We start from the raw sequence: 22,193 nt of genomic DNA on the forward strand, positions 1-22,193 counted from the left end.
ACTAAAATTAGGCTCAAAACAGAATAAACATAAAGCTTATTTATGACGAATGTAAACAAAAATTTGTTTACATTCGTTACATTTATTCCTTCATTGTTTCGGAGATGAAGTCCAAAAGTTTTTTTCCTCATCAGAAATACGAAACACAAGTTTTTGGCAGTTTGATGCTCCACTGCATTTATAAAACATATAGATATGTTAAAAGATTCTTTTTATTAATGTTGATTTGCTGAATCATACTCTCAATCATTGGATGATTCGCATTATTTTATTACCTTACATTTCAAAATGAAACAGTTGATAAGGCGTGTTGGTATTATTTCAACGCTTTTTTACCAACGATTTTATGAATTAAACAACACTTTCAGATCTATATAAATATGGATATGCGAGTGGTTGAATAAGTGTATAAAAACAAGTGCAAGCTGCACCACCTGGTTTCCGTTGAATAACGCCTATGCTTAAATCATTATATGCTGATCAGAAATTGCTGTTATTAACCTGTTTTCTATAGGATTCTAAGCTGATGTAATTTGTGCTGGATATTGCACTGGGTCAACTAGATGCAGGCACTTTGGTGGTCATTTGCATAGCTAACTGTGCTGTGTCGTTTTGGATACGTCATGGGTGCTCATGCACTATGTTAACTGCGATATCGGTAAACTTTGTGCCTGCTAGATAAGCTGACAAATATATTTCTGAACCTCAGCCGATAAGAGGACTGTGGTGTGCCAAAACGCTTTTATGATAACGCGGATGCGGTCAGGTGTACTTGAATCGATCGCCTGCCGTTCTGTGCGCACCTGTTGAGTTATAATACCACCAAATAGCTTGTTGCGAACGATAAGATTACTCAATGTACAGACATAAAGTACCCCTTAACGCCGTCACCTCTATTTGGTTTTCGTGCTTGATTGCAATGTTCGGTGCACTAGCACCCAGGTGACTAATGGCTAAACGTCAACCCCAAACAGAACCCGTCTTTTGCGACCACCTCAGGTCCCAATCCATATTAAAATACATTTTCTGGACAGTCAGATTTGTATATTTTCTGCTTTTATGGCACTTAGCGTATGTATACATATATCTTTTAATATAAAACCATGAGATTACAATTTTTGAGTAAAAGTCTATTATTTACACAAACTGAATTATTTCAGGTTTTTCATTTATTTCCGTAGGTAGATGGTCGACAGCGAAAGAAAATAAATTTTTTGTTACTACAGTTTGTTCTCATTCATAACTATTACCATTAAAAACTGAACCAATTGTTATTGCTTGTAACTAACTATCTTTTCAGAAGGGTTTTATTTAAAGGTACATGTAAAAATATATATTTACTCATATTCTATCTTAAAGTATAGTAAAATTAATCCATTTTGGCAAAGTTTCTCTTATAATTTTATATTTGTGTGCAAGTGTACGAATATTAGAATAAGAGTCCTGTTTATAACAAAAATCTTTTTGAAACATTTAAGCTATATTTAAAGAGTTAGCTTATTGTCATTTTAAGTTTAAAGATAACGATTATTGTCTTTTCAATGTATTGGTGACTATTTGTACTCCCTAACATGTTCCAGTAAAAAGCGATTTTAAATTAGGATCACATCGCTGGTATTTAAATCTAAAAATATCAATATATATTACAATATGTATGCTTGCATACTCAAAAAGTTAAGTTTGCGCATTATCGATTTCCCCTCTACTTAAAACTTATCTGGTTTGTATAACTAAGAAAAGCCTTGAAAACTTTTAAAGCTATTTGGCCACTTGTGACCTCAACTAGCGCTTAGGACTCAGAGCGTGTGGTTAGGAATGCTGTATGCAGGATTAGCCTAAGCTCAAGCACACTTGATTATTTGTAACAGCAGCAGTATCAGTCGCATTTAGTCTTTTAAAATGTCTTTGTCGACCCAACTGAACAGATCACTCCTCTTTCTTCCGCTTCACCTTGCCTTCGGTTTGTATGGTAGATGTCACGGCTTCCAGGCACTCGGCAATGGACGGCTCAGATTGATCGGCGCTGTAGTCCTCGCCAGCCATTCTGCTCAGGGTCAGGATATAGGAGCAGGCCACCCGTAGCACGGAGAGCTTTGATAGTTTCTGAGTGCTAGCATAGGCTGGAACCGCTTGGCGGAGCGTCTCGTAGGCGGCGGAAATGGTGTGGACACGGGTCCGCTCCCGAGCGTTTGCCTCGATGCGGCGCTCCCTCGTCATGTTCTTGTAATTGCGCTGATGCTGGTGAGGTCGCGGCATGTCAGATGCCAGTCCCGGCTTGCACAGATCCTCGTCGCTGAGACTTGCGTCTAGCATTGTTGATAAGGTGGATACCTTTGGCGCCTTTTTTTGCAACGTCTTTTTGGCAGCTGGCTGCTTACCATTCATGAGGTTGGAGGTCATATCCGCTTTTGACGCCGCGTTGTCAACAGATTGCTTCTTCTTCGTCACTAATGCGAGTGGTTCTAGCTGTTCGGGATCGGCAGCAAAGGGTCGGTGAAGGGTAGTTACTCCCGGGTGGCGGACAAATATGTGGGCCGGGTTCGGCATCATTTCGTGCTCCAAGCTCAACGTGGAAGGCAAACAACTGATGGGCGGCGGAGACTCTATTGCTGGAGGTGTCAGCACCACCGCCGAATCAGCAGAAGAGGTGTATCGAATGCGTTTTTTAAGAGGACCGGTCGCATTCATAGTCGCATTGGCCGAAGGGCCAGACGTGGAGCTAGACGGAGTAGTCGTCAAGCCCACGACCTTGGAGGGTTCCGTGCTCTTGCGTTTGTTGCGGATGAGTGCTATGGGCTTGGAGTCCGCCGAGTCGTCTGTTCCTTTTGGCCCGATGTTGGGACTGCCACTGCGCGCGTGCTCGACGGCCAGGTCGTCTCCGCCTTCGCTTTCCGAACTGGCGGAACAAAAACCCGCATCACGGTCGTTGGAATTGGGTGAATCTAAAAATAACAAAAAATAAAGAGTTAGTGGTCTTCTATCTGTGACGTATAACGCTGAACCGGTTAGTTTTGTATTAGCGAATTCAAAAAACCCCCGTTTTCGCGGAACAAACTCGCCGAATAGGGCTCGGACTGCCTTGGTGCGACACCCCTTCGGCTTTTCAAATTTCAATAACTACTAAATCGCAACAATAATTTGTTATTATTACAAGCTGCTAAATTCAAAAATAGACTGACGTAGTGTTGACGTATGTGAAGCTATTAGTCCCTCGCCTAAAGTTTTAATAATACCCACTATCCTTTTACACTACACCGAAATCCATCAGTAAATGCGTATGAAGACGTAAAGTGAAATTATGCATTGATCTCGAAAATGAAACCTGTTTCCCGTCAGTTTACCACTGACCTCCACAGGTATTACAGTGTTTAAACGCGGCTTACTTGTTAAAAGTAATTTATTTCGCGTCTGGCGAATAAAGTCAGTTCAAGTTCAGCAGCAGTCAGCCACTGCACCAGGAGCCAACAACCCGCTTAGCAATTTATAAAATCACAAAACAAACAAGCAGGCACACATACATACGTGTCTTTTTTCGCGATTACAACTTCAAGTGCGCAAACTTAGTGCAAATGAGTAAATGTGCCAGGATACATTTACACACGAGTTTCGATGACTTAAGAGGTGAAAAAGTAGTAGTGTGTCCAACAGCTAATTACAGTAGCAGCTGTCAATTCACCCAACTTAATTGTGTGCTTTTCCGTTTTGCAATTTAGAGTTTTCCCGTACTAGTGCTCGGCTGAAACATCTGTCACTTCATTTGTGTGTAAGTATATTGCCGATTGCCGACAAGCCTACAATAATTATTTATTATTGAGTTTGAATATCATTACCACACTTTGCTTCCACACACGAACTGAAGCCTATTTGCACCTTTATACATAAATGCTATGAGTAAATTTGTTCTCCTCCTAGCTGAGCCGATGCGGACATTCAAATAATACACATTTTACGGAAGGTACGCTTTTTGCATGTTTACTCAACTATTTAAAGGCACAATATTCTGCTATCTTTTCTAATTTTAGATAGATAAACAACGAAACGAAATTCTAACCGAACTGACTGACATTGCGGCCACGAAATCAGGCTGTACAAATAACAGCAGTGTTATAGCCCCAGCTCCATCCCTCGTCTTGAACGGTTCTTATATTCAGCAATATAATTTATATTTAGACAAATGTTTACTTTTGAGCCGTCGTCGTCACTGGCATCGTCTGGGCCAAAACACCTGTGCAAGACGGATACATTGTTACCGTCATATACATTCCCCCAACAATAATTTCTTGTGCCATACCTTTCATGTAGGAATGATGAGAGTTAGAGGTCCAAGTTAATACGTGTACGCTGTCCCCGGGAAATAGGTGTCCTTTGTGGATTAGGGCTCCGTTCTAAATTTTGTTTTTCTACCCTTTAGAAGTCGCAAAAGTAATTTTGTTTTAATGCATCTGATCCGTCTTCTGGTCTTAAATCCAGTCCTGAAACTTCTGCTTTGAAATTGGCAACGGTGTCCCCGTTAATTGCCTTTTTTTCCAAGAATGAATGCCCTCCTGTGAAAATCAGCTAAAACCTACTTAAAAGCGGCAGACATTAACTGTCAGAGGCATCAGAAAATCCCATATTCACGCCAGAAGTCAACGAAAGGTTATCATCATAGGCGGCTTTTGGATGGCGGTCGGTCCACTGGGAAGCGTTCCCTGTGTGGGAAGCCTCATTCTTATCAAAGCCTGTGCATATACTCGTACGTACTTAAATGTAAGTATGTTATAGCGACTATATGGTGTATATTGTAGTAAAATGACGCATCACTTTTATGAATGAATCGCAGCCACTGAACCAGATGATGCAGTATTGTAGCACACTTGGTCAAGGATTCTTGTCCGTGGCCAAAAAATACTAATATGTTACCCCACTTCAAACGGCTACCCTTATGCTTGGAAAAGGTAGACCTATAAAGCTACAAACACAGAAAATTCAAAAATTGCATCAAAATTTGACCACTTCAGACTAATCACTTTGAAACGGTGGTTATTGACAATAGATAAATTACAGTAGTGGAGGTAGTGCCAGCAGAAGAGTATGGGAAGGGGCGAACTCCCCTCCTCGAACGCTATTTCAGTAAACAGGCGGTGGTGAAAAAGGATACACATCGCCGAGGCCAACTGGCACTCTCCAGCTTCACAAACAGACAATTTGCCAATATGTCTGGCGACATCGCCGTCCCGAATTCGCTATAGCTCGCAAAGTGCCTGGCTGACATATGCCCCCCAAACCGAAAGCTGAAGTACGGTGGCGACAAATAGTTGGCGTTGTTTACGTATCTGTCTGTATCTAAAGTGCCACCCTCAAAAGACTGCTACTTTTATGATTATGCTGCATCGTCTGAGTCAGTGCGAGCTTTGAATCCTCTGGACGGCATCTCCCCCACTACAAATATTTGTCCTCAGTTGTGTTGAGCGAATCCTTTTTGCTACATGACATTGGCCCAGCTGCCTTTTTTATTTAAGAACTCAGTTTGTCCCGGTCCTCGCTTTTTTAGGTGAACCAATTATTTTGGGGGAATGATAAGAATAATACAACGAATACAGATAAAGCAGCATAGGCTCTCTATATTAAGTAAACATTTGCCAATACTTCCTTTCAAGCGCTACACAGTTCGCGGACAACAGGTGGAATTGTCTTTGCTGCATGCACTGAACTCACCTTTCATAATAATGGCCGCTAGTTCCGATGCACTTAATTGCATGTAAAGTTTTTCTGGGGTGGCATTCGCCATAATCGCAATGACGGAAATCCAAGAGCGTTAGAAGGGAGCGCGTAATCCAAAATTGGGGTTTCAACAATGCTTTGCCGTAAGTTTTAGAAATTTATTTGCAAAGACTTATTGATATCTCACGGAACAGTTATGTGGTTTTGTATCATGTGCACTTTTACTTTGGTTAGGAAAACGATATAAACGTACATGAACTTCAGCACAATCGTTAACTTGTAAGAATTTTCTTTTTGATGTACAAATTTTCACGGTTTTTTTCTAAATTTGCCCGACCGGACAACGACCATTCCCGACGAAAGTATCTGACGGATTGAAAGTATCTGGTGCCTGTGTGCCGGCTTCATGCTAAAAGCAGCACGCGGTCGAACTGCGTTCGGTCGTCAGTGATGCTAGTTCAGCTATTTTGAAGGTTGTGTTGTTAGATTGTAGATGGTCCTGCCAATGTATCTATTATGACAGACTTTTAACTATACAACTTCTTTTGGTTGCGCTTTGTGTTTTTGACTCGAGTTTTTAAATCTAAAAATATGGTTTACATAGCGAAAAAACAGATTTGGCGATAGGCACTCAAAATGTTTATTAATAATACATACTACATACACACTTCGCATGCAACAGTTCGCAACACTATTATTCGAAACTGTTTTCGGTCGAGCATGTTTGACAGCCATATCATTAGTTTTATGAATGAAAAGCTTCATTCACTTGCGACTTAGAGTTTCCATATTTTACATATTAATTGGATGGTATTGCTGTTTAGTGTTGGTTTTTCCATTTCTATCAGTCTCCTGTGGAGGTGGTAACTTGCGGAAGGTTTTTATTAGTTACAAACACATTATATTATCCTGTCATCGTATCAACAATGTTAGTTGGATAAACTCTTGTTTCAAATATTTTGCATCGGAGAACATTACGCACAGGTACAATACGTGTTATCAATGCCCTTCGAATGTACTTGGTGGGGATTTTATCAGGATTTTATTGCTCTATCCCTTACCAGACCGTTTATACGCAGCTGGTGGTCTATGCGTCATTTTGATTTGAGCACACGTCTATCATCTGCTACAGACATAGCTTATGATAACAATGACGTATTGGACATCACCTAAGCCTCATAAAAATATTGACATATCTTACAATTTTAAAGAGTTCTATACTGAAAATTGTTTTAATAAAAGGGGTCGCTGGTTCCAGAAGAATGTCCCTTTATATTCAATCCTAAAAATCCAAACTTTTAGTTTGGATTATATTTGTACGTGTATTTATGCCTGGATGATACCTTACCTTTGTGTATAAAAGATTAATTCTAGGAAAAAGTTTATATTTTGCAGATCATTCTTTCGTTCGCCGCACAACAAAAACCTTGCCGCTGAAATACAAGAGGCAGTACCACTAATATCGTTAGGGTTCTTTCCGTCTCTCTGCCCGTCTGATATTCTCAGCAGATGTACGCTGGGCACGAGTTTGTGTCTGTCGCGCGAAATACTTTTTGAATGATGACTTTCGTTTTTTAGAGACTTGTTCTGCTTTATAAGAATGCGATCGGGCTGCAGGCTAACCTGTTTTCTTCGATTGGACAGGCTCAGGCTTCACATCCCCGGTGTAGCAACCTGAACAGTCTTCGCTACCGTCGCTTAGGTCGCGATCAAGGCTTTGTCAAGCTGGAAGTTCAAGGATAAGAAGCTGGACTTCCAAAAATGGTTCGTGTACGTGTCGGCGAAATTTGATCTGTCCCTTTAAAAATAAACCATTTTTTCCTTAGGTCCCAGCTAGAATTACTTCGGAATTATTTGCGCAGATTTTTTATAAAATTAGCTAAAGTTGCAGTTATTCATTTGGCTTCTGAACGAAGCTCGCCACACCGAGGTACCGAAATCAGTTTGGCTTCTACGGTAGTATGTATTCCAGCAAGGGACTTTCAAATTTAAGCAAAGAAGAAATAAGGTAAACTGATAATCAAGCATTTAGTAGGAACGGTATGGTAATAATAATGTTATTTATAGGAATCCCTATGATGGCTTGCATGTACATACATACTTATGTATATTTCTACCTGTCCGAATTGGCATGGCGCTACAGCGCAGGGCAAGGGACGTCTCGATCGCTAATTGCTTTCAGTCTGCTTGGACTAATTTCGGCCCTTGCCAGTAGTTTGACCAGACGCATAGGCGATTGATAAATTTCTGGAAATACCCACCGAAGTCAGGTAGAGGTGTTTTCAAGGAATTCTCACACTGAATGCCTCTTTTCTGCCGAACCTGCGTTTGTAATATTCGGATATTAGCTTGGTATTTTAAGACTTTTCTTCTACAGAATTATTGCCTTGGCGTTTTATTAGAAAGCAAAAGGCGCTGACACGTACAAAATACTAAAAAGTAGCCAGGCTCAACTGGCAATGGAACCACTATTCTTACATATGTCACAGGTGCATCGCCAAATCAGACTCCCATCCCAATACAAATTGTTACCGTACGAACATAACGTTGCCGTAATATGCACATGTCTCCGCATGTGACGTCACGTTTGTTCTTGTTACGCTCAGTATCAAGGGTACAATGCAACCTACCACCGGCCTTGGCACGTGGTTACGGAACTTGCGTAACCCTCTCGGACTAACCCACTCGATACCACTTAAAAGTGCTTCACGCTGCCTGTTTTTAACTTCTTCATTAGACCAACGAGATGGCGGAAGCTTCCAATTTTAAGCTTTTAATTAATGCAATGGGCATTGTGTCACACTAAAATTCTTGGTTGGTATGTAAATATGTACATTCGTCAATCGTAATATGAACCTTACCAACTTGTAATGATAACAATAAAGGCACTACGGAGGAAGTATACAAATTAAAACGAAAGCGTCTAATAGCGCCGCGGCAGGAAGTCCTTAGGATTAATTGCCGCAAATCTGTTTACCATATTTCGGAAATGCTTATCCGCATCTCAGATCCTCTGTCAAAAAACAGAGCCGACCAGCTGTGTATTTTGTGAAGTGCGGGTGGTGAAAGGATTACACCAACAGCAGCCAGCATTAAAAAATGTGTTTGCAGGAACAAACTTCTGATCCAAATACGGAACACATGGGAACCTCCAAGGGCCACGGTGGCGGGTAAGACACTTGGGTAGTCAGCACCAACACATGTGTTTTCAGGCAGTGCCGTGCCAGGGGGGGCAGACTATTTGTTCTGTATGACAGATTATGCCCTTCCTTAAGCAATTTATTCAGCTACGCTCATGCTCTCGTTTTCTGTGCCTTGTGACCTTTGGCGGCGTCGGCCAGATTTGCAATTTTTCATGGAAGCGGCGCCGTCGGCGGCCAATGGCACATATGCTGACCAGAAGGATAGGAAAAACATGCGCATCCTTAAACTCAAAATGTGTGAAATTTGCACCCAGTTGTGCTCAGAATGGCGACAACGTGTCTTTGCATTTTCATAACTGTGAGTTGCGTGGGAATTTTTTTGGGAAATTTTACTAGCAGATATACTGAAGTGACATCTGTTTTAGGGTCCAACCCGTGTATTTAGGGAGTATGTCAACCTGTGAATGCAAATATGGTCCCTATGGTTTGAACGCAAAGAGCAAACCGAAGGCCCCATGAAAAAGTTAAAACTGTAGGATGCTAATTTAGGTCTTTGTATGTATGTAAGGTGATGTTTCACGTTAAGGACCAACGGCATACCATTTATTTGTTGAAAACGTGAGAGCCGGAGGCGAAAGTACACAGCAGCATTGGCGATCAATAACATGCGTGCCAGAAATCATACCCATGATACACAATTAGATACTGAGAAGTACGTCATTAATGTCAAAAAGTTAAGAATCAGGATTTCTGGCCAGACACATCGCAGACAACCCCCACATCGCAATTTGTGAAGCATTTTGCACGCAAGGAAGGGAGCAAAGGAAGATTTAATGGGTCCAGACATCCCCACCGCAGCAATTCCCACGCTTCTTGGCTCGGGAAACACCCGCAAGCGCATCAGCAAAAATGTAAGCAAAGCTGACCGTAGCCGCATCGACTGCCACCGTTCGCCCCCAAGTCACAAAAATACGAGCACTTCTGTGCACGTCAAATTACACAGAAGCAATACGGCAGCAGCGCAAAATGGTTAATAAGAAAGTCGAGATCGCTTTGAGCATAAGTTGCCAGTGGGCCGCAGCCCCAAATCAAGGTACGGGAGTGAGTTACTAATAGAATGTCTTAGCATGTGGGCATGTTGGTATGTCGTGCATCTCAAATCTGTCTATTTATACCCACTTATGTGCGCTTCGAGTTCGGCAATAGTTCTCGCACCCTTGGATCACGGGTCTGTGTCACTCACGCCGAGTTCCGCACAGATCCGCGGATACATTGGAGAATTGCATGCTTCCTCCAAGAAATCGAAAGAATCGGTTTCTGGCAATTAAGATACGCTTCCACGTTTCTGGAGACGTTCGCTCATGCGAAAGTGAGTAGCGAAATGGCACAGAAAGGTAACATCTCAGCATCGTAGGGTTTTGCGGTACCTGTCCCCGAGCCGGCCCTTAGTGCGCTTCCTGCCATTGCCCATTTGTAAGTGGGCACTGTCAAATATCCTTGTCATAAAACTGCTTTGTTCACTTGTCCTTTGTTATATAGGAATTTTCATTTTTGCAGTCAACACACAAAGAGCCAGACAGAAGACGATTTGGTTAATTTTTGGCTGGCGCCAGATGCACAGCTGGTTGCCGTGGCCTCGGCTGTGCGATTGCAGTGTCATAAACGCAATGCAAATAAGTATAGCGACCATCGGCACGGCACGGCTCGGGACGGCACAGGTCCAGTGCCATCGGTCGTGTCTGGTTTCTGACCGACCAGATGCTTGCAGTTGTCGCGCCTTGACGTTGACACGCATGAGCGTAGCCGGAAACATTTCCCGAGGAGAAGGCGCTCCCGCGCCGAAAGCTCCCCAGCACTACGCCCATGCTGACACATGCCATGCCATACAGCATACGGCGATGGTCACGGGCTATTGGCCACTCATTTGCCAATGTTGGCGCATTCGCCACTTCTACTTGTCGCCGACCCAGCAACTGGTTTGAATTCTTCATTTGCGTGCCGCAGGCATCTGTTGCGCGGTTTATGCGCCCGATTCCCAGAATCAGAAATGCAAAAATGAGCTTTGATTAGTTAGTTTTTAAATGTCCGATGCATTAGGCGAACTAAACTTGTGCCGGCTAGCAGCCGTGCATAAACAAAGGACCTGGTAGTTTAAATTCCTGCGCTCTGCCAAATCAGCAAACCTTGTGCCAATCGTTTTATATTTCGAATTCCCTTGGGCCAACTTTTTATTTGAAATCTCCCGCATGAACACAACACGAGTATCTGCACCTTTTATTCTCGTATCCACATCGATGTGTGTTTGCACGTCCAGCTCTGTCGGTATTTTCAGTGCTCCGTATACAGCCGGCCGAGTTCTTTGAGGACACCTTGTCATGGAAAGGTGCAGGCCAACTGCCACTGCTGCTGATGATGTGCCGGCGGGCATCGCCTGTGGATCGTCGCTGTCCTGCCTAAATTAATAACTGCAACGTGCGGTCGGGCTTCTCAGGTGCTTTTGGAAAGTTCATTCAGCGGAGCGGAGTAAAAGCAGCAGGTAAAATGACCCTGACGAGTGGATGTAAATTTCTGCAAAAATTAAATGGACAAATTATTGAAGAGAACGCAGCTGGTACATCGCAAATAATTTTTGACTACGTCTATACGAAGAGTAGCTAAGTTATTACTTTATTAAGTTCGTTAAGGCTTCTGATTCTTTGCCGACTAATAGTTATAACAATGTTCTAAAGGTAATTCTGGCTGAACCATTAGTACTATGAATATGAATATTGTTTTGTTTGGTACGCCAAAGTTGAGGTGTTGGACATGAATAAGTAAGCTCTTTGTTGAACCGACCTTACTTCACACTGTCTGGATCTGTGCAAAGTAATCAAAAACGCTACACCTCGAAAGGTGCTAGACAGTTAATTAATATGCTTTTATTCGTACATATATGCATACTAAAAATAGTACAAAGCGATGAATATAAATAGTTACTTATAATGAAATTAACACATTTTTGCTGTTTTCTCGGAGTACGAATATAAATTTGGCCTTAAACGGCTGAAAATAGTTACACAAATCCAATTAGGTTTCTTATCTTGATCGGGTTCGCGAATTAAAGACCATCGAACTTCCATTGCCCACAGCAAGGAGTGAACATTGTTGCTGTTCACATACTAATGTGGGAAAAAATAGTATAATAGGTTGGCAATAATTTAATGAAGTTAGGGAAGTATTTTGACTCTGAGAACCTATACAGTGCTAAATATTTATTGAACGATCCCTTAAAAACACTATTTCAAGTAGAGGGAATGACTGTACGATATATCAACACCAGGTACTTTGCCGCATTGAACGACAAGTCTACAGATCTAACAAGCTAATACCACGCTGCACATGAAGAAAGTTGGCGCCAGCCATGAAAAATATGTAGACAATTAGAATAGCATCTTGGCGTTGCTCTACGGACCGATTCATTAAGTTGTTCGGGACGTACGAATAAAATACATACATACTGACATGAGTGGCGATCTCGGCGCGAGACTCTATGCAACATCTTGTCAGAATGTCACTAATTGGACTTTGTACCCGGCGGCCGATGCTTTTTGGCAACGTTTGGATGGTGATGGTGGCATCTGTCGCTCAAGTGTCTTTGGTTTCTGGCACAAAAGTTCAAAACGAAAAGAGCGGAGGCGTCCCAGACGGCGTCGCCTGTGGACATAACATTGTGATACAGCTGCAAATGACTGTATCGATATTGTACGTTACCATTAGGGCATCGTTACATTATCTCAAATTCTATTAAACTACCAACCGAGTTATACGGATTTGACCTGTAATCAAAGGCGTGGAACTATTGTTTACACTGTATGAGTACGTTAAAAAATTGAGGTGATCAAAAGCATTGGAAGACACGAAACTCATATTTATGTGATCAAGACGTTAACGTCGAATAAGGCGCAACCCTGGGGTAAAAAGCACATAAACAAATCTGGCAGCAACGCAGATGGCCATTATGGGGAGAGCACTTCTGCGTACGTGCATATACATATATTAGGATGTATGGAAGTGATTGCACACAGTTCGTCATAATTTGTCGTCGAAACAGATGAGGCCAGAAGCGAAGAGCAATACCCAACCATGACACTTAAGAAAAAGAGCATACGATTGTTAATAGATAAACTTTATTTTTGTAAGCTTGCCAAACGAATTATTTATCAAGCATTTTAGGTTTAAAAATATTTTGTAATTTTACAAGATTTACAAAATATTAGTTCGAAAATTACTTGAATGACACTACTACAGTTTTCTTTCAGTGCCCGGGCTGTTTACTTTAATATGCATAAAGGCACATTTATATGAGCTTAAAGAATTCATTAAGCATTTCGCCACCTTAATCTTTATTAATAATGAGACAATTTCATGAGACGTATTACTTAATTTGTGGTGTACCTTAATTTTAATTGTTTTATGAAAAAAATCTTGGTCCGCACACTCTGGTGGCCTACAGATTGACTGAATAAGAGTGTTCCACAAGAGTTCTGCATTCAAGAGCTATTTATCGCCTCCTCTAATTTTACCGACGTCAAAATTTCAACAGCCTCCCACTGACAAACAAGCCCCCTTCCATGCATAGTGGTATGCGGCTCGTAAAAACATCGCATCCTCAGGCGGCCCGGAATGTGTGCGGCTTGCTCTAAATCTAAAAAAAAGTCCCGCCAAAGCCACTGCAGCTGTTGGTTGTGGGTGAAAGTGAAAACTTGAGGCACATGTCGTTCGGCCGGAAGCGCATGAAAATCTAAATAAAATGCCAGCTACGTTTTTGATGAGTTCCTAAGTTATTAGCGTTCAACTTTGGGCCACAAAAATCAATATATAAGTGTGTAAGATTTTGATTAATTCATAAATGTTATACAATTTTTACGTTGTAAATTCATATGTATACTTCCAATAGTATTGTTGAAGCGCTTTTTATTTATACCATTTTATTGAAGTGCCCTTTTGTTCCGATTACTCTTTCGGGAGGAATTGTGCCTGGATGTAGAGTTTGTTGAGTTACTTCAGAAATCTACAGCTTTTACAAACAAATATTTAATTTGGGGTTTTCTAAAAAATGCATGCATATCGTTAAAAAATGCCAGTTAATTTCGATTTTTTACCAACGCTCCTTATTCTCTAAAGCTATTTTATTTTGCAATGCAATGCAATTCTTATTTTATATACTGTATTCAATAGGGTTTTGTATAAAATAAATTTATTTAACATTTCTTCAGTTCATTTTAATATCGGTTTAATCACGGCAAGGGAACTAGTTCCCGTCAATGCACGAGCGGCACCCCCAGCTCATCTCTGTGAGTTCGAGACTTATCGATAAGTGCCGCTATCGACGGCGCTGCAAGTAAACAATTATTTGTATTTTGTCTGTAATAACAATATAATTTAACCATACAAGTACTTGGAATTTAGAAAAGTAAAATGTCAAATGCGCAACGCTCGTTTGTGCAGAAAGTTTCAAAGTAAGTTGGCCATCAAGGGAAATTAATTCTAAAACAAAGAAACGCCCTACAATTATTCGTGTCTATACCCATTTGTAATACCCTAGGCAGTCGGCTGCGGACGTACGAAAAAATGTTTCTAGTTGTCATCTATCAAAGACCGTTGACACATCCCTGTGCGCTTCCACGGTAAGAATAATGTGATTGGCAAGTATAAATTTTATATTGTTTACATGGTTTCGAAAGGTTTCCCCGACAGAGCCGCTTGACTATGAAGAATTTCTTTCCCAACATATGAACATTATCAACCGGGATCCCTTAAAACACATATTAGACTTTCCTCAAGGAGATGTAACTGTTAAAGTCATTCCGCGGAAGATCCGAACTGTTGATCACATCGTCCCGACCGAAAATTTGTATGTATGTTTTAACCCAGCTTGTACCTCGGCTAACTGACTTGTCCTTTTTAGGTCTGATTTGCCCCAACACGTACAAGAATGTGTGAACTGCTATACACGCCCATGGAAAGTGGTTGAGTATGCACAGCGGCATCTCTCCAGCTCGTGTTATATCCGCGAGCGTATCGACCGAGGAACCATTAGTCCATCCGCATATCAGCAGGAGTTCGAGATAGATAAAGATTTCTCATCGCTTGAAGAAACGTTTGCCTATAAAAGCGAGAGCTGCACTCCAAGCTCTAGGCAATCAATTGCTAGTTTGGCTTCAGTTAGCTCTTGCACGGACACTTTGACACCCCGAGGTTCCTGGGCCAGCTTTGATCTTCGTCGCTCAGTTAATGATCCACTAATACCAAACTTGCTTGACAATGTACCGCCGGAGCACATTGACCAAACCAACGAGGCACGGCGGCAGCAGGATCGTCAAGTGGCTCTTTTTTCGCTGTATCCGGAATCTGAAGCGGAGGAAAGCATAGAACGCCGGCTGCTCGCTGAGATTCCAGTTGAACATATGGGCCATCGCATTCAAGTAAAATGCCTGCAGCTTCGGCTTGAGCTTGAAGTGGAACCAATTTTCGCATCGATGGCCATTTATGACGCCAAAGAACGACAAAAAATATCTGAAAACTTTTACTTCGACATGAACTCGGATAGTCTCAAACGCATGTTATCAAGCCACGTCCAGTGCGCCGACATCAGTACCCTGAGTCACGCGGCCATATTTGAAATTTCATACCCAAGCAATGATTTGTTCCTGGTGATTCGTCTAGAAAAGGTTCTGCAGGGTGACATAAACAATTCTGTCGAGCCTTATCTAAAGGAAGACAAAGATAAATACCGAGAGAAAGTTAAATTCAACGCGGCGGACTACTGTGAGCGCCTAGGCAAATATCGAATGCCGTTTGCATGGACAGGAATCTATCTGTCAAACGTGTTTAATGGTGACAACTTTGAAAGCAAGGACGCTGGCGGAACGGAAAAGGATTCTTTTGGAAATGGTACAGGTAGTGGTTTGGGCACCGCCCCAAGCTCCAACAGCTTGGACCGCAAGTCGTCAACAAGTAGCTTTGATCAACTAAGGCGTAAGGCTAATGATATGAGCGGGACCCTTACCAGACGTGGTTCTCTAGAACGAAAGGAAAAGCGCCGATCATGGTCGCCTGATGACTTCGCCAACGTTGTAGAAAATTTTCGACCTATTACTATAACGGTGCCAAGCTTTTTTAAGCAAGAGGCAGATAAAATGAAAGATGAGGACTTGTTCAAAATTTTACCAGAGTTAAAAAGACCAAGCTCAGTTATGAAGAAGTTAAAATGCATACCTGGCTCTATTAAACTAGAAATATCGCCTTGTGTCGAGGAAGTCAAGAATGCACTAACTCCAGAGCTTGCAAGTATAAACCCTCAAAGTAACGAAAACCTTCGACCGGTTAAGGAAATCTTAGAGTTTCCCCAATCAGCAATTTACAACCCACATTATACCTACCGCAATCTTCTTTTTGTGTCGCCAAAGGAGCTAAATTTTTCTTCGCGTGCCGGCTCTGCTCGTAACATTGCTGTGCGCGTACAACTCATGGCGGGCGAAACCCCTAAAGATGCGGTTAATGCCATTTATGGCAAGTCATCGTGCCCTAAATTTTCTACTGAGGCATTTACGGCAGTCAATTATCACAATAAATGTCCATCTTTTTATGATGAGATTAAAATAGCACTGCCTGCATCGATAAAACAGCATCACCATTTGTTGTTTACTATTTATCACGTATCCTGTCAAAAGAAACCACAGGACTTGCAGCCGTCCGTAGAGACTCCTATTGGCTACACCTGGTTGCCATTATTGGAAGATGGCAAACTTAAGTTTGGAGAATTTAATCTCCCTGTTATGGTAGAAGCACCACCGGAAAACTACTCATTTATTCCACCAAATGTCCATCTGCCCGGAATCAAATGGCTGGATAATCACCGAGCCGTGTTTGCTATTAATGTGGAAGCAGTTACTGCAGTTCATACTTTGGACTCGTTTCTCGATAGATTCTTCTTAATTTGCGAATATTTAGATACGAGAAATATACCTTCCCATATCGGAGAAAGTAATATAGAGGCAGAATTAAAAAAATGCTTGCTAGATATCGAGCACGCAAATCGCGAGCCATTAGTGAGACATTTACCCTTAGTCCTGGATAAACTTATTGAATTGTTGGTTATAACCCATAAAGTTGGAGGACAGGCAATGTCTCTGGGATCTACGGTTTTCGAAGTTCTTTGCTTAGTATCGTCTCTGTTGTCAATACTTAACGACGACCAATATGATCAATATGGGCGGCAAAGTTTACTATCAACATATGTGCAATTTCAATGTAAAATTCCGCACCCATTTCAAACTAATCAGCGACTAACTTCTAGCCGCAGCACCACGGAAGACTTGCAGCTTACCGAAACGTACAGCTTGTATGATAATGTAGTAACTAGTGGTAGAAGTTTGGATCGCAAAGGTATACGCTAATACAAATTTTGTAAGGTCAAAGTAAAATTTCTTCCATTTTTAGAGCTGTCTATGGATGTTCTTCACTCAATGGCTGGACGGGATGTACAAGTACGACTACTTCACGAAGAATTGGCCCTACATTGGGTCGTGGCTAGTGGAAAAGCTGCTGACTTAGCCATGTCAAATTCCTGGTTCTTATTTGAGCTAATTGTTAAATCTATGATTGAACATTTGCATAGCTCGAACATTTTAAATGGTCCCCGAAAGCACAGGTTTCCACATCAGTTTAATGATGATCTGTCCACACTAGTGCATTTAGTTACAACCAAAGTAGTTGGTTATCATAGTAACGAACCAAAGCTAGCACAATCATTAAATGCTAGTCTAAGCTTCTTTATATTTGACATATTAAGCATCATGGACCGGGGATTTGTTTTCGGTCTTATTAAAACTTATACCAAGGTTTTGATTTCCAAAAACTCTTCTATACCGGATCTCATGAACTACAAAATAGACTTCCTGAGAATTGTGTGTAGCCATGAACACTTTGTAGCTTTGAACTTGCCGTTTGGAACTTCCTACACAATGGTATGCGCGCCGTGCAGCCCCACGCCTAGCACCACATCGAGCAACAGTCAAACATCATGCGTAGGTCAAAGCGCAATACACAGAAATGCATACTAATTTATTACTTTTTATTTGTAGGGATCCCTTGAGCGGGCGCTTCATGCCGATTTAAGTCAAGACTTCCTCCAACAACATTTTCTGGTTGGACTTGTTCTGAGCGATTTGGCTGCAGTAATGGAAGTGCCCAATCCCCAGTTACACGGAAAGGCAATACGATGCACTCGCAACCTGATGACTTCTCACGACTTGGACACTCGATACAGCGAACCCGAGGCACGTGCAAGGGTGGCCGCATTATATATACCACTATTGTCCATAGTGATGAACTGCATTCCACAGCTTCATCAGCATGGTCTTGATCAGGACCGTTTGCAGCAAATCGGCCAGCTTGAAGATTATCAAGGCCCACATCAAACTATTACTACATCAACCATAAATCCGGAAGTGGCGTTTGCAATATCAGGGAGTCGTCCATATTCCTACTTGAATGAACAAGTTAAAAACAAATCGCCCCTTAGTTCGGAGAACACCCGCCATTTATTGGTTTGTTTTCTGTGGGTGCTTAAGAATTTGGAGCGGAACGTTCTATACCGGTGGCTTTTAGATCTAAGTCCACACAGAGTGCACCAAATGCTTCAAGTTGTTAATGTTTGCCTGAAAACTTTTGAGTATACAGGACAAAAACACGTCCCCACTCTAAAACGGACTAATACACAAAGTTTTAGAAAAACAGGATCTACTGATGTAAAGGAGAAACTAGAAGAATGTATAAGAGGTACAAATTCAGCAAGATACGATTTAATCAATCGGCGTAAAGATCGCAATTCAACGGAGAAATTCCGCTGGCGAAAGGACCAGATGCCGTACCGTTCGCAATATGTAGACGGTCTAGGCAAAAGTGAGCATGAAATGGAATTAAGTCACTTCATCGAAGGTTCTTTGGCAACTGAAGTTGCCCTTGTGCTCCTCGACACTCTGGAAATTATCGTTCATGTTGCGGCCAACTTATACCATAATCTCCTCGGAACAGTGCTTAAAGTTCTCCTCCATGCACTGTCCCGCAATCAATCTACTTTGGCTCTGCAAAACTTGTTTGCTTCTCAACGCGCACTAATTTTTAAATTTCCAAACCTATTATTCGACGACGAGACGGACATATGTGCAGACTTGTGTTTAATTTTACTGAAGCATTGTGGATCTCTTTTGCCAGGGATACGATCACAGGCAGCTGCATCTTTATACTTACTAATGAGACAAAATTTCGAAATCGGAAATGTAAGTTTTTATTTAATTAGCTTATTAGCATTAGCCTATTATTAATTATTTGGGTGTTTACTCTTAGAACTTTGCACGCGTTAAAATGCAAGTGACGATGTCTTTAAGCTCTTTAGTTGGCACTAGCTCGGTTTTTAGTGAGCAATCTTTACGCCGTGCGCTTAAAACAGTGCTGGTTTATGCTGAATCCGACACCGATCTGCAGGATACTTCATTTCCCGAGCAAGTACAAGACTTGCTTTTCAATCTGCATATGATATTGTCGGATACTGTTAAAATGAAGGAGTATCAAGAAGACCCAGAAATGTTACTTGATCTTATGAATCGTATAGCCAAAGGGTACCAAAATAACCCCGATCTTCGGCTAACTTGGCTGGAAAACATGGCTAAAAAACACCGCGAGCGCGCGAATCACACGGAAGCAGCCATGTGCTACGTACACGCCGCTTCTTTGGTCTCAGAATATCTTAGCATGTTGGAGTCCCAAACACATTTACCTGTTGGAGCTGTAAGTTTTCAACGAATTTCTCCCAACACTCTAATGGAGTCGGCAGTGTCGGATGACGTGCTCAGCCCCGGCGAGGATGGTATTTGCTTGGGAAATCATTTTACCGAATCTGGATTAAAGGCTTTGCTGGAAGAAGCTGCTAATTCTTTTCAAGTTGCTGGCATGTATGAAGCAATGAACGAGGTTTACAAGATTTTGATTCCCATCTGCGAAGCCAACAGAGACTTTCAAAAACTCAGCAAAGTGCATGGCAAGTTACAGGAGGCATTTAATAGAATAGCCCAGTTACAGGTAATCAAAAAGTGTTCTTGTCCCAACGAAATCTATACCTTCTTATTTATAACAGGGAAAGAGAGTTTTTGGTACATATTTCCGAGTCGGGTTTTACGGAGGGAAATTCGGAGACTTGGACCAGCAGGAATTCATTTATAAAGAGCCAACTTTAACAAAACTACCCGAAATATTTAGTCGCCTTCAGGTATGGAACATGACATTTGGTAAACGAAATTGATTTATTTTTTTTCTTTTCTATGCACCCAGAACTTCTATACTGAACGCTTTGGGCCTGACTCAGTGCACATCATAAAAGACTCCAATACAGTCGACATAAACACTTTAGATCCCGATAAGGCTTACATTCAAATAACTTATGTGGAACCTTATTTTGAAACCTATGAAATGCGACATCGTGAAACATACTTTGAGCGGAATTTCAATATAAGTATGAACTGGAATATTATTTCAAAGTGTTAAGTTTCACAAGGTATTTTTTTTTATAATTTAGAACGATTTATATATGCAACGCCCTTTACGAAAAATGGTAAGGCTCATGGAGAATTACATGAACAATGTAAACGAAAAACCATTTTGACCACGGCAAACCACTTTCCCTATGTAAAAACACGAATTATGGTAATTAGCCGACAGCAAATAGTTCTGGAACCTATTGAGGTGGCAATTGAAGTGAGTCACAAGGTGATCAAATCCAAACTGTATATAATATTATAACATTTTGCCCAGGATATTCAAAAGAAAACATTGGAGCTGGCGGCTGCTACGAATCAGGAGCCTGCTGACCCGAAAATTTTACAAATGGTTCTTCAGGGATGTATTGGAACCACCGTCAACCAAGGCCCTATGGAAATGGCTAGTGTGTTTCTTTCGAATTTATCTGACGGAACAACAGTTCCAACGAAGCACCAAAACAAACTTCGCCTGTGCTTTCGCGAATTTTCAAAGCGTTGTGCTGATGCTTTGAAAAAGAATCGCAATCTAATTCTTTCAGATCAAAAAGATTATCAACGGGAATTGGAGCGCAACAACGATCGTTTCATAGAACGACTTACTCCCTTTATTACCCTTACAACAGTTCAAAATCATGGAGTTGTTAAGTAAGTCTTTATTATTATTTATTATTTTATTTATTGCACATATATATATATATATATATACATTTGTAAATAAATACATTTGTGCCCGTCCGAAATACTATGCAACACCAATATATCACAGATGTGCATGCTATGAACATCAAATTTTAAATTTCTCCATATTTAATTTTGCAGTAATTTTTTTTTTAAATTTTGAGCGCTGGAATGATTTTTAATAATTCATTATCATTAATAATTAATTATTTTGCATAAATAATTATTTTTTTATATATTTTAGGGCCAACGCATACACCAACAAAAGTACTCCACTAAAATGGTAAATGCTAGCAAGACGCAGTCTGCAACCATATTATAACAAGCCTCTTTTTCATGTCTAGCGTATCGGATTATTTTAAGTAACATTTCGAGTTTGACTGATCGATCTCTTTACTTGCTAATCTTAATCTCTTTATGGGCTTACACCAAATATAATTAACAATAACTATTTATGAAGAATACATTTTAATATTTTGTACTTTTACAATATTTTACATAAAATAAAAACCATACCTTTCTATTTTGGATGACAAAAGAAGTACTTCTTAATAATTCTACATTTTTATTTTTTAAAATTGATTTCCCCCGTAAAAATGAATTTATTTAATGTGCGGTACCCAATATCTCGTTTTATTTTTCCGTAGTTCCCATGGAATTCAAAATTGGAACTTAAACAGGTCTGCTAGATTCCATAATTTGATTTATTGTATTTAAATTTGGACCAGGGATTCCACTTTGACTGTTTGTGTTTGAGGGCCAAACTTTTTAAACCATTTTCATGTTGGATTTTCCGAAGGTCCTATGGCTTTCAGATTTGGCACCCAAAACTGTACTTCCAAAATTCATAACATAAGTTTTCGGAATCCGATTTGGACGAGGCATACCTTTCTGGGTTTGTGGTTGAATTCTCTATGATTTTACATTTAAATCATTATCTAGATTTTATAACTTGAGTAATTCGATTCCGATTTGAAGGAGGGATGCCTCTATGATTATGTGATTGAATTCTCTATAATTCTACATTCAAATTATTCTTCAAGACGAGTGTCAAATTTTTAACCCATTTTCATGTTGGATTTTGCGATGGTCC

The 22,193-nt window shown here is 40.8% G+C and overlaps 2 protein-coding genes across 5 annotated transcripts; one reads left to right on the top strand and one right to left on the bottom strand.

Annotated features, from left to right (window-relative positions):
- Positions 1 to 1,022: 1,022 nt before the first annotated feature.
- Positions 1,023 to 6,064, bottom strand: LOC108033324 (transcription factor atoh8). Of its 3 annotated transcripts, XM_050885316.1 has the most exons (3): positions 5,698 to 6,064; positions 2,379 to 2,942; positions 1,023 to 2,306 (listed from the first exon to the last, which is right to left on the bottom strand). In XM_050885316.1, the coding sequence occupies exons 1-3, from the start codon at positions 5,768 to 5,770 to the stop codon at positions 1,927 to 1,929; spliced, it is 1,017 nt and encodes a 338-aa protein (XP_050741273.1). In that variant the 5' UTR covers positions 5,771 to 6,064; the 3' UTR covers positions 1,023 to 1,926. The 3 variants fall into 3 exon arrangements, with proteins under 3 accessions (XP_050741273.1, XP_016963102.1, XP_043950382.1); XM_017107613.3 differs by having other exon boundaries at positions 1,023 to 2,942; XM_044094447.2 differs by lacking the exon at positions 5,698 to 6,064 and adding an exon at positions 4,292 to 4,377 and having other exon boundaries at positions 1,023 to 2,942.
- An 8,125-nt stretch (positions 6,065 to 14,189) lies between these two features.
- LOC108033252 (dedicator of cytokinesis protein 7) lies at positions 14,190 to 21,641 on the top strand. Of its 2 annotated transcripts, XM_017107521.3 has the most exons (13): positions 14,190 to 14,344; positions 14,431 to 14,512; positions 14,570 to 14,739; positions 14,794 to 17,273; positions 17,328 to 17,914; positions 17,972 to 19,168; positions 19,236 to 19,967; positions 20,023 to 20,154; positions 20,217 to 20,397; positions 20,461 to 20,639; positions 20,697 to 21,067; positions 21,345 to 21,383; positions 21,445 to 21,641. In XM_017107521.3, the coding sequence occupies exons 1-13, from the start codon at positions 14,304 to 14,306 to the stop codon at positions 21,464 to 21,466; spliced, it is 6,213 nt and encodes a 2,070-aa protein (XP_016963010.1). In that variant the 5' UTR covers positions 14,190 to 14,303; the 3' UTR covers positions 21,467 to 21,641. The 2 variants fall into 2 exon arrangements, with proteins under 2 accessions (XP_016963010.1, XP_016963017.1); XM_017107528.3 differs by having other exon boundaries at positions 21,345 to 21,641.
- Positions 21,642 to 22,193: the final 552 nt, after the last annotated feature.

Source organism: Drosophila biarmipes, chromosome 2L (assembly GCF_025231255.1).
Source record: "Drosophila biarmipes strain raj3 chromosome 2L, RU_DBia_V1.1, whole genome shotgun sequence".
Classification (NCBI taxonomy): domain Eukaryota; kingdom Metazoa; phylum Arthropoda; class Insecta; order Diptera; family Drosophilidae; genus Drosophila; species Drosophila biarmipes.

Excerpts from the sequence above, each read along its gene's own strand:
- LOC108033324 (XM_017107613.3), bottom strand. The coding sequence starts at position 5,770 with ATGGCGAATGCCACCCCAGAAAAACTTTACATGCAATTAAGTGCATCG. Across the intron at positions 2,943-5,697 it reads AGCGGCCATTATTATGAAAG|ATTCACCCAATTCCAACGAC; the intron begins GTGAGTTCAGTG and ends TGTTATTTTTAG.
- LOC108033252 (XM_017107521.3), top strand. The coding sequence starts at position 14,304 with ATGTCAAATGCGCAACGCTCGTTTGTGCAGAAAGTTTCAAA. Across the intron at positions 17,915-17,971 it reads GCAACAGTCAAACATCATGC|GGATCCCTTGAGCGGGCGCT; the intron begins GTAGGTCAAAGC and ends TTTTATTTGTAG. Across the intron at positions 20,398-20,460 it reads TGAGCGGAATTTCAATATAA|AACGATTTATATATGCAACG; the intron begins GTATGAACTGGA and ends TTTATAATTTAG.